The sequence below is a fragment of the Vanellus vanellus genome (genome assembly GCF_965231255.1).
Source record: "Vanellus vanellus genome assembly, chromosome: 12".
Lineage (NCBI taxonomy): Eukaryota > Metazoa > Chordata > Aves > Charadriiformes > Charadriidae > Vanellus > Vanellus vanellus.
The window spans coordinates 20,472,191-20,484,475 of record NC_138917.1 but is presented as its reverse complement, the minus strand read 5'-3'; the positions used below and the strand labels follow the sequence as shown (position 1 = coordinate 20,484,475).

The 12,285-nt window shown below is 37.3% G+C and overlaps 1 protein-coding gene across 1 annotated transcript in view; it reads left to right on the top strand.

Moving 5' to 3' along the window:
- SLC7A6 (solute carrier family 7 member 6) overlaps positions 1–12,285 on the top strand; it is a 30,128-nt gene that overhangs the window by 16,836 nt on the left and 1,007 nt on the right. Inside the window, exons 6-9 of the mRNA XM_082489607.1 lie at positions 8,519–8,622; positions 9,684–9,780; positions 10,035–10,184; positions 10,901–11,084. Of these exons, the coding sequence (XP_082345733.1) occupies positions 8,519–8,622; positions 9,684–9,780; positions 10,035–10,184; positions 10,901–11,084 (535 nt within the window). The remainder of the gene's footprint in view (positions 1–8,518; positions 8,623–9,683; positions 9,781–10,034; positions 10,185–10,900; positions 11,085–12,285) is intronic.

Below are 12,285 nucleotides of genomic sequence, written 5' to 3'. Positions count from 1 at the left end.
GACAAAACTAAAAGCCAATACACAGTCCGTTGTCCATCCTGACTTACTGTTTTTTTCTAACAAAGACTTGGAAAATATACTCCTTTGACAGCAGTGAAATTCTCCAATCCAGCCTATCCCCCAAGAGATGTGCCTGCTATATCCCCTGTGCCTACTCTGCTGCTTCTGGCCTTTGTCATCACAGAGGTTTATAAAGCCATTTGGTGAATGGGATCAGGAAAACTGAATGATTCACTGTGGGCCTGTCCAATCTATGTTGCTGGACACAGAAAGTGGTAGCACTGCAGCAGCAATGGGTGGCCAGATAAAGGAGGGACGACGGATGCCTGAACCTTACTACACATGTGAAACCCAGGCCTAAATTTTTATTATTTTATATACATTTCATGTAGTTGTTCTTTGGCATTGTTCTTGACCAAAAGTGAGTATGTATTTATTTTGGGGTGTGTGTGTATACATATAAGTATATACACATCCAGTGTAATTTTACATGGAATTGTAATACTCAGAAATGGACAGATCAGGTCTTCCTCTGTAGTATAGGATGTGTTGGACATGGAGGAGAAAAAAGGAAGACTTAAGAATGATACAAAGTCCTTAGTCAATCTAATGAAAAAAAAATGTTTGCGATTTCCCAAGTTACTAGGGGTTTTACTTCTTGTACTAGTGTTAATGGAACTTAACCAAATTAATGACTTTGGAAGTCTAGAGCTATGCTTTTTTATTGGATCTCAGGATTGCCAAGTACTTGCTCTTAAAAGCTTAGCTAATGTTCTATCCGAAGGCATTTTTGCTGAGACCATCAGCTGGCAAACAATGGTCTTCTGATTGCCACTACTTATATCCCTTTTAGAACAATACGGTGAAAGTGCAGCTGAAGTTTAATACTTGACACATGACTCATTAAAGATTCCTTTTCATTGCTGGTATTAATTTAATTGCCCAGTTTTATGAAGCCAACTTTAAGTTTGATCTACTAATACATTAGCAAATAGCATTGACCTCTGGAAGGATGGCTGTAGAGTGGAGCAGTTGACACTGTGGACCTGACACGCACAATATACATACTTCAGGGGTATTTTCTTTGGATTACTTCTAATGACGTCCTATGGACTGAATGCTTATGTGTGCTTGGATTGCAGTACAGGAGTGCAGTAGGTATGCTCTTGAAGTTCATATTCCAATTTAGCCTGTTCTAAAAGGGAAAGTTCCCTTTAGCTCCCGTGCTAAACAATATGAACCAAAAAGCAGTAAGTGGCAATAATTGGGAGAGTTGCTTCAAAAGTGCACTTGCGGTCCAAATTAAAACACTCATAATGCACCCATAGTTTTCTAGTGAATAGGGAAAAAAAGAGCTAATAACTGTAATGATCTGTATTTGAAAACCCTCCTATAATACAGAAATGTAAAATTTTCATGGTGAAATTTCTCTGGGTGGTTGAAGAGAATTTTGTTTTCAGTTGAATCTTTAAGAAGACTTAGGGCATTGTGGTCAGGGGATGAACGAAGAAAGGAGATGAGAATTAAGCTGATCCAAAAACTAATCTGATGAAAATGAGCCACTTTGATCTGCTCACGTATTCTACGTGTGATATAGGATACAGTTTGCTGTAATTTCCTTATTGCCTACTATGTAGTGGTAGGATGAAAATGACAATAATGATTTTTTTAAAGAAACATTGTAATAATATTACTGCGTTTTAGAGTCTTTTGTGTACTAAAGCAGCAGTTAAATTTAATCTTTCCTCGTTTTGTTATTTTGGGAAATAATGGAGTAGCTTTCTCCTATTAATTTCAGTCAAGAGGCTTTGGGTTGCAAAGGAGGGGGGGAGCTTTTTCCAGTTTCTAAATGATGAGAATAAAAGTTACACTATTACTAGTATTTATTTTACTTATATCTTTGCACATCACCTTGAATACTGTTTTTCTTGGTGGCTGGGACAAGAAAGAAATCTTACCAAGGGATGATATGGAAAAAAATGATAAAATGTTCTTCCTTTACTTAAGTATCAGCTTGATTGCCCCCATTGTTGGGGCTAAGAAACTCGGGGGTTTTAAGCTCTTTTTTATTGAAGTAATTTAAAGAATACAGCAACAGCTAGCTTAGAAGTTCTGCAAACGCTCTTCAGGTGGTTGCTGATCATGTAAAAAACACTTCCTTTTTCAAAGATTCTGGTCAGAGTTTCACAGTTGACTTCTGGTTTATGTCCTTATGCAAATCATCACAACCCTTACTCTTAAGTTTTATGTGTATGAAGCAGTTACTCTGTTGCACAAACACACTTAAATAAAAGCAGAAAATTTATCTCACCTTCCCCTGTCACTGAACAGCGCTTTTATTTATTTATTTTTTTTTTCGTCTGAGAGCACCATTGTATTTTTTGTTTGTGGAGAGGGCAGTTGGCTCCACAAACACTACTTGGAGTGCTCCATCTTCTAACAGGAAAGAACATACTGGCTGCCAGTGCAAAGCTTGTTACCTGCTTCCTGTGTTTGGTCGTGCCTGGGGTTTTTTGATTGAGTTCATACAATAGGTGATATTTGGCAGCTTACTTCTTTTACTTGGAAAAGCTAAAAATGATTCCCTGGTTGAAGCAAACAGTTGGTTGTCCTGCATAGCCAGCTGCCATCTTTCTTAGAGCTGTACAGCTTTGTTCGTAGATTGGGAATAAAGATGACGACTTCAGTTGCGTCTTTGAATACTGTCTTGCGAGTCCAACATTGATCAATCCAATTTGCCCTGGTGTACTCATATTCTAGAGCAGACTTGCTGTACTTTGACATGCCTTCTCCCTGCATGAACCAGGAATGTGATAGGCTGTGTATTCTAGCTGTTTTATTCTTTGGTGTATAGTTTAATAAATGATGAGTCTCTCTCTTCTAACTGAATTCAGCCAGAAATTCTTAAGTTACTCTTGGACCTTTTGGGTATTACTTCTCTTCCTTTGTTTGGCCGGTCACTGGCTTATTTTCTGAAGAGGAAAATATGCTTGTCTTTGGCTGCCAGTGTCATGTCCCCTTTCTTTGCTTGCACTGGCACCTCCCAGCAAGGTTCCTTTGGTTGAAATGCACGTTCTGTACCTTATAATGGAAGAACTCTTCATTAGGGACAGGCAGTTGCTTTTGGAAAAGAGCTGTTTATTAAGTCATTTGCCTTCTTTCTTGGAGTTAGCCGTAATTCACTACCAGTGCAGCACTGCTGTTGCCAGTTATGTAGAAGTTCTCTGGCTTTGGAGGACAAGCTGAAAAGCTGAGCCAGAACTTGAAAGAGTACTACATAATATTTTCAATATGAGAAAGGTAAGACACTTTGGAAAACGTTGAACTCTTATTCTACAACTAGCTATTGAAAATGCTAGGAACAGGATAAACACCTGAGAATATTTAGATCGAGTATTTTCAGCACCTCCATGAAGACATAATCAAGTCTTTTACTGTTGGAGCTGACCTCTGTAATCTTAATGTAGGCCATGCAGAAGAGACATGTTACATGCGGTAGGGATGCAATATATGAATAGAGTAGTGCTGGTTTCTCTTACCTTAAGATTGTATTAAGTGACCTAAAGATGAAGAGAGGATTTCATGCTGGACCTTGCACTGTACTCGTACCTTTTTCTCCAAGAAAAGGCATTGCCAATAATACAAGGAGAAAATTATGGCTGTTTGAGTAGAATCAATCAACAGAAAGGTGGTTAAAACAAGAATTAGAGGAAACCTGAACATTTAAATTGCTTTCTTTTGCACCTTTACAATTTTCTGACTTTATTTTTCAGTTGATCTGCATTTTCCTTCCTTTCTTTAATATATGTGATGTTAAATCTAATTTGGTCAAACTGAACAGATGTCATACAGTATCTTGACAAATGTAATCTGTGGCAGTGGAAGAAAACTTCATCTACTCAGTAGCTTTTTTGCATGTGCGGCTTCCTGATTGCCATAAATCAGAGTTTCTTTGTTTCCTTTAGGAAGTATCTCCTTAAAGGACTGAGAAGCTAAAAGTTGAGAAAACAGACTGTAGTTCTGACTGCCAGATCTTCCTGTAATGTGGGAATGTATTTATACTCTGCCTCGAGAGAAAAGTCAAAGCAGAATTAATTGCACTTCCAAGATACTAGTCAGAGTACTCATATATATTAATCTCCTTACTGCTCTATATGACTTTCAGGTTAAGAATGTTAGAGAACTGAGCCTGGAAAAGCTTGCATGTGTGATAGGATCTTGAAATGAGCTACATAAAGAAGCTCTGTAGATGCCTTTTAAGCCTTCCTAATAGAAACACTTCATAATCTTTGGGTATAGTTTTGCATAAGTTTCTTATTCTTGTTGGACTACGTTTTCTTTGCATTTATCCATCTGATCAATACCGTTTAGTGCTTTGCCAGCCTAGCATGTGCTCACAGCTCCATATGCTCTCAGTGTAGTGTGACATTTTCTGTGTGCCTCTAAGTGCACTTTCTGTGTGTAGCTAAGTGTGATGAAACGGTTCTCATCTTGTGATTCGTAACATAAATGTGGGTCTTTCTAATTGTCTGTGTGCCTGAATTACTGGGTGTGAGGCAGTATCCTGTGTATTTTGTTGTGGCAGCTCTTTATGCGGGGCAATTCCCGCTGCTTTTAGTTCAACCCGTTTGTATAGAACTGTTGTTTGGACCTTTAAAAGGACAAAAAAGTGTTCTTGCAAACCATTCACAAGTTACCAGCCAATGATCATGAGATCAAACTAACCCAAGATAAAAATAAAATGTAGTTAAATCAGTCATTCATGTCTTGAAACAAAGCTGTAATTCAGTTTTTGACCATTCTTCTGGGAGTAATGTAACATTTTAGCCATGACGAAGTGAGGGCAGTTCAGCTGAGAAGTGCATGGCTAGAAGCTTCTTCTTTCATTATTATTCCCTGTTGATGGTTTGGGAAAAAAATCGGAACTAAGGGGAACAATTCCAGGTGCATGTCTTTCTACAGTGTGCGTGTATATATGTATATCTTATATGTCCAATGGATGGGAGGGCATAAAAGGACTTTATCTGTAATTGCAAGTGCTGTATCAGCCACTGAATTCTCTTACTGTTTCCTAGCTGTTAGAAGCAGTTACAGTTCAAGTCTGGACTACAGGACTTGTCAGACTATAGCAGAGATGACAATTTAATCTCTTAATCCTTCTTACTCTTTAGACTTTCTCAGAAGAAACCTGAGAAGAAATCCATCCCCATAGTGGTGGCTTTCTCCTGTTATGGTGGACTAAATGCTTCTGCTATAGCTGCCTCCAGGTAGGCTCCTCTGTCATCCTCCGCATACCCTTGCAAATGCTCCATTCTTTCCCCTGGTTGCCAGCTCATTTGTTTTTATAAATGCACTTCACTACTCCCAGAAGTAGTGGTAGTTAAAGTAGAATTGGTCAGGTGCTCAGTTCAGAGCCCAGGTCTAGCTCATTTGTGGAGGATCCATGATTGTACAATTGCAGTTTTAGCAGAAACCAGCCACTAACTCTTCTGCCTCCCCTTTTTAGTTTTTCTTTTGGTGCAGTGCACGTGGTGTATGTGCTCGATAACTCGATTGCTTTTTGTACTTTTCTCTGCCCTTCTATCTTATGCAAAATAACCCTCTGACATATGCACACAGTTGAATGCTTATTGTGGCCACTCTTACTTACACTTCGGGAACACTTTCTGCAAGAAACACTGTAGAGATCTTTGGTTTTGTGATTGTTTACGAGAGAGTATAGCTCAGCTTTGGAGAAGACAGTTCTTGGTATCTGTTAAAATGGAAGTGTTGAAGGATTTATAAATATGTACTCTGAAGCATAAAAGTATGTTTATTGTTGGAGTGGCAATACACAAACTTGGATGATTTTTACGTTAGAAATGAGGGCGAAACACTGTCAAAAACCACCTGCGTAAAGGCGGGTGGGTCTATACTTGTCATGTTAAGTTAGTTAGTATCACTAGAAAGTATAGCCAAACTTCAGGTACCTTTCAACTATGTTGCTGAAAGATCAGTTTGCAGGCAGATCTACTTGGCAAACCAAGCTGAAACGTCTAGATAGTTCTCAATTAAAATACTCTTTTGCTTTACCTCACTTAAGGGGAAAGTTAAGCTCTTGAAGTTAATGCTCCACACTTTGCTCTCTCAGGAATCCCAGCTACATCATTAGAAAGTACATTAGAAAGGACGGTGTTTGGTAAAGGCTGTCACTAGGTGATTCTCTGTTCTGAAGAGGCTGACTTGTACAGATCTAGGGAAATTAATTATTTAGACTTTGAGCTGGATCAACAGTTGTTATAAGTCATATAGTTTGCATCCAGAATACATTGAATTTATAACATCTTGATCTGTGTATAATTTGTGGCAGTGATACCATAGCTTTGCCTTAACTCTTTGTGGCTTTTACTGCTCATATGAGTGATTGCTGTTTTCCAGGATGTGTGAAACCACATTAGCGTATCTTAGAAAGGTTGGATATACATTATAGGATGGAAATGGCCTCTGAGTTAGTCCCACATCTGGCGTTCCACACTGGCCCATTACGAAATGTTTCAAAAGGAAATGGGAAATGCTTGCGAAGAACAAATGCCAACCTGCCTTTTGGGGGAAAAAGTTTCTCCAAATGACATCCTAGCTAATTTGCATCCTGCAGCATAAGATTACATTCATGTTTTCTCTCTCTTCTTTAACTTTAGCTGTTAATATTACTTATCTAAATGCTTATCCTTTAGGCAACTTTACTAAACATCTTAATTCTCTAACATCTTGTTGAGTGAGTTCTGTATCTTAGCTTTGTATATTTAATAAAAAAATCCTCTAGCGGTTTTAAGTTTGGTGTCTAGTAATTTTACTTGCTGTTTGGCTTTGGAAATCAGCAGTCCAGATTTAATTCATCCTTTAAAATATTACAACAATTGCCTATTAGAATTTTCATCTTGTCCTCGTTCTTACTTGTTCTGGAGAAGTTGTCTGAATTCATTCACTGGATCATTATAAATTACATTCTGCTTTGGGAGACAAGGTTTCTCAGAGCTGCACTTGGATCCAATAAGGATCTGAGAGAAGCACATTGGGTTCTAGTGATTATTTATTCTTGAGCAGCAGAAATCTTTTATATACAATAAGTTAAATTATTAGTTGGTTGTTCAGTTTCAATTGACTGAAAATGAGTAATCTGTGGTATACAGAACGCATTTCTTATGGCATGGTCTTTTGCTAAATTGATGTTCTGATTTCAGCATGAAATAGAGTTCATACATGGGTCAGTTCTTTTGTACTTTTCTTGTGTTAATTTTTGTAATTTCTGTGGGAATCTGTGTGTGTGCATTTTTCCACCCCTGTGGTGAAGCTCCATTTTGAGGGAAGCTCTACTAATATGTATAAACTAAAAGAGCTCAGGAAGAGAGGTGCTTTAGTAAGAATCAGGGTGGCTAACATAGTTGATGCATTGACTTTGAACTTTTTGGCAAGGTTCCCATTGAACTGATTATACGCTTTTGCATTGTCCCTTAGCAGCAGGAAATCCTATCTGCCTTTGCTGAGGCTCAACTAAATTGCACAAAAGGATGGAATAAATTTTGCTTTTTAGTGTAGATGATGCTTTACAGCTGTGCAGAGTTGGATTCTGAACCTTAACCTGGATAACGTGCCCAACAAAGCACTTTGTCAACTCAGACAAAGTACAGGAAACTTTTACCGGCCAAGCTTTGTTTTCTGTCAGTAACTTTTTCTGCATTTTATGGTTTAAAGATTGACATTATATGCAGGGATTTGTCTCAAGAAAATCAATCACTCGTTTCACAAAACTAAAACCATTTTCTGAATGGTTTTGTAGGTCAACAAAGCCTAAATATAGATTAGCCTAAATATAAATATAGATAGCCTTAATATAGAATTTTTTTTAATCTTGTTCCTGGAGTAATTCAATGAAAAATTTGACCACTGTCAAATCCAGATAGCTTTATATGCTACAAACAAAGGCCAGTTCTGATTGTTAGTCCACTTTGACTGAACTTCTTAGCTCATAATGTTGAAGACCAGTAGTTTAAAGGGGAGGTCGAGGTGTTTCAAAATACTGAAATATTAAAAACTGAACAAAATTTTTGTAATAGAAAAGGCAGACCTGAAGAAAGCTGAAACCAGTATATATGTATAGTATATGACACTTCCTTTTTTGGCTATGTAATAATATTTTTGTCCTTTATTGTCTGTAGTCGCTATGTTACCCTTGAGTTCTGTAGTTCAGTTGGATAATGAAATATATTAGGATTGCTGAGGAAATTCTAAAATAATTTTGTTTCCCTTTGTAAACATTGTTTTTCTGAGCAGAAAATGTGAGTTCAGGTGCTTGGCTAAGGTGTTTATTTAGAATCCATAAGTAAATAAAAAATCTGTGTGCCTCTGTTGCATTATGGATTGTCCTTACAATATTACTATTTTTCCATACAAACTTACTACAAAAGCTTTGATGTCATTGTTTTACATATACTTTGTTGCAGGTGTTTTCATGTTTCCTTTTTCTTTTCCCTTTCATTAGACATTTGCTGACCAGGTATTTGGTATCTTCAGCTGGACAATTCCCATTGCTGTAGCCTTTTCTTGTTTTGGTGGACTTAATGCTTCAATTCTAGCATCATCGAGGTAGTCCATATTTCTTTCTGTTTGACAAACGTTCATAAGTATTTTTACATGTTACTGTTATGCTCATCTATTATGAGTGGCAAAAATACTTTTGTAACTGAACGTATAATGAATAGCCACAATAAAATAGCAGACCTAAATAAACCTCTGTGTGTGTGTACATAACACCCTTAACACTGCCTTACTTCCTCAAAAGCCTCCCTAGCTGTATGCAGAGTAAAATTAAAGATCAAGTGAACGTTGTCTGTGTGGTGAGTCCTCAGACTTCCTGATTATTTGGATTGAATTACCTTCTGTTCTACTTGATACAGTAATCCTAGCAAGTTCTTGTTTTCAAACATATTTACTTAAAACTTACTTTTTAAAATCTTAGTATCTTTTACGTTTGTCTCCAAATAAAAAGTTTTAAAAGTTGTTACTGCTATTAAGCTGCAGTCAAAAGGCTTAAGATACAATATAGAAACTTTCTTCTGAGCACTAATTATGGATGTGACTAGTGAAAGTTTTAAATCGATTTATTAAGGCATTTTAACATCCTTCCTGTCCATTGAATGTATGCGCACTGACTCTGTACTGAGAACAAAATATGAATATGATCTGGTGAAGTAGTCAATATAGAGCAATTTGCAGTTGATAATAAAATTATGTGTGTTTGTTTTTTGAGCGTGTGGTTGATTGAGTTATTTTCAGAGACCTGGCAATCTCTTCTGGTTGGCATTGAAAACTATTCTGCTATAAGCTGGAATGTTTTCACTGCCAGCTTTGGGAATTTTTTAAAACAATGGAAATTTATTTCAGTTACTATAGATGTTCTCTATTTTACCTGTGGGATTTTTTTATAGAAATGGGTGTTAACACCATGTTTCTAAAAGCTTATGTATCTTTTAATGGTTGTTGTGTAATACCTCTTTACCAGAAGGGTTGAATCCGTGTTCCAGTTTAAAGGATGGAAATCCAGTGGTGTAAATACTTATTTTGACTGGTATTGTTGTTTGATTTTCTGTAATACATTCTCTCTCACCTATGGCCTCAACATCTGTTTTCTGTTTTGTGTTTTTCAGGCTATTTTTTGTAGGATCTCGAGAAGGTCACCTTCCTGATCTGTTGTCTATGATCCATATAGGGAGGTTCACACCTGTGCCAGCTCTGCTCTTCAATGTAAGTTATTATTGCTTTTCTTTTCAACTGTTCAGATGTGACTATATGAATTGTTTAAAGTCAGACTTTTAAAAAGCACGAGAGAGAACTTCAGATTTACTGTTGTTGAGGTGATTTCTGGGAGAGTGAATTTTGAGAGGCATAAAATCATGCCAAACACCAAGGAGTTAAAGGTATTAATTTAATCCAAAAGCAGGATAAACAGAAAGTTTCAAACCTCTGTTGTTCATCTCACTCCTGTTCTTTTCTGACAGTGTGCTATGACCCTTATTTACCTGGCTGTGGAAGATGTCTTCAAGCTTATTAATTACTTTAGTTTCAGTTACTGGTTTTTTGTTGGTCTTTCTATTGCTGGACAATTATATCTACGTTGGAAGGAACCAGATCGACCCAGGCCTCTTAAGGTAATATTTACTTATTACAGGATTGTTTAAAATCCCTCTCTTCCACATAATGTAAAAGTACTATCTAAAATCTGTACCATACGTGTTATATCTAAAGGTTACAAATTGGATCACGACGTAAAACATGGTTTTCATTTTATATTGTACCGTGAAAGCTAGCTGAAAGCGATTACTGTAATAGTATACTCTTTTATTGTATGTTAGTTCAATCAGTATCCCTTCTCTCTGTCAACTGGAGAGTGTCTCAGTAGGCTAACATAGTAGTTAGCCTTTTTTCTTGGATTAGAAATCTCAAATTGGGAATGCTTAAATGAATTAATTCTGTCAATGTGGACCACGTTTAGCTCTGATGGTGTTTCAGTTCAATATCTGATCCTCTTACCGCCTTCTCATACTTGAAGTTGATACGCTACATGAAAAAGTCATTCTTGTTTCCTGGGATTTATTGGATTTGTCTAAAAACACTTAATACTGTTACGCGGTTTCTTTCAACACAGCAGAGTTACCATACTTGATTACTTTTGCAATTCTTAGCAGCAATTCTGTTCAAGAATAATTCTGCAATTTGCTTATGATTCCAAATAACCAGATGAGGAAGAGCAAATAATTTTACAAAGTGGGTTTGAGAGGGAAAAGTCTGTCATTCTCACCAAAATGCTTGCAACTGCAGGCAATGACTATTTCAATAACATTCTGTTCTGGTTTTTTGTCTGCAGCTGAGCGTGGCTTTCCCAATAATATTCTGTATATGCACAGTATTTCTGGTGGTAGTGCCACTCTATAGTGACACTATAAATTCATTGATTGGAATTGCCATTGCTTTATCTGGAATTCCAGTCTTTTTCTTGGGAGTCTATTTACCTGCATCGAGGAGACCTCAGTTTATCAACAAGATTTTAGGTAAGTTTCTTTGTAGATGGAGATGATGTTAGGAAAGAGGACAATTAAATAAGTGAATCTTGGTTTATTAATGAAAAGGGTTGTGGTCAGTTGACCCCAGCCAGCAGCTAAGCACCCATAGAGCCGCTCGCTTACCAGCACCCCACAGCAGAGTGGGGGTGAGAACAGGAATAAAGAAGGTAAGAAAACTTGTTGGTCAAGATACAGACAGTTTAGTACGTGAAGGAAAGAGGGGGGAAAAAAACCAAGTGATGCAAAGGTAATCAATTACCACCTGCCACAAACATACTGTTGTGCAGCCAGTCTCCAAGCAGCAGTCATCTTGGAAGATACATGCATGCATTTCTTCCTCTACCCCAGTTTATATTCCATTATAAGGCATGAGATATCCCTTTGCTTAGCTTAGGTCAGCCGTTCTGGCCATCACCCCTCCAAACTTCCTGCCCATCCCCATCCTGCTGGTTGCAGGGAGGGCAGAGTGGGAGGGAAAAAAAAAACCTTGATACTGTGCAAACACTCTTCCACAAAAGCCAAAACATCAGTGTGTTACCAGCCCTGTTTGAGCCACAAATCCAAAACACAGCACCATATGGGTTGCTATGAAGAATGTTAACTGCATCCCAGCCAGACCCAATAAAAGGGTATGCTGATTTTGTATATGTTTTTACACCAATTTACTGTATATTTAAAAGACCATCCACTTTCTACAAGTTTTGTCCTTGTTTTTATACGTTTCTCTTCAGTCCACACATGAAAAGCCTTGGTGATGCAAGCTAACATTCTTTCTTTACTGAATCAGTTGTTTGAAGATAGGTTTTATGTCAGTCACAGGTGGAATTTTGCCTTCTATTGAATTGCTGCAGTTAAATTATGCATTTGTTTCCACCAGTACACTGTTGTTATTGTTACTATGTGAGAAAACCATGATGAGGGATGTGGAAAGGAAGGTTTATAGCATAGTCGTAGAACACAACAGGATGCAGTGCTGCAGCAGCCAGTGAATATGTACTCAGTAATCTTGCCACTTTCCTGTGTGTTACTTGAAGGTCATTTATTTTTTCATTCTACCAATTTTACACTCGTAATTACATAGAAAAAAGACTTTACTTCAGTTACTTGGTGGGGTGCCTAAGAAGAAAAATACCCTAGGATATAAACAGAACAGTTTTAAACATTATCTGTTTAAAAAAAAAAAAAAAAA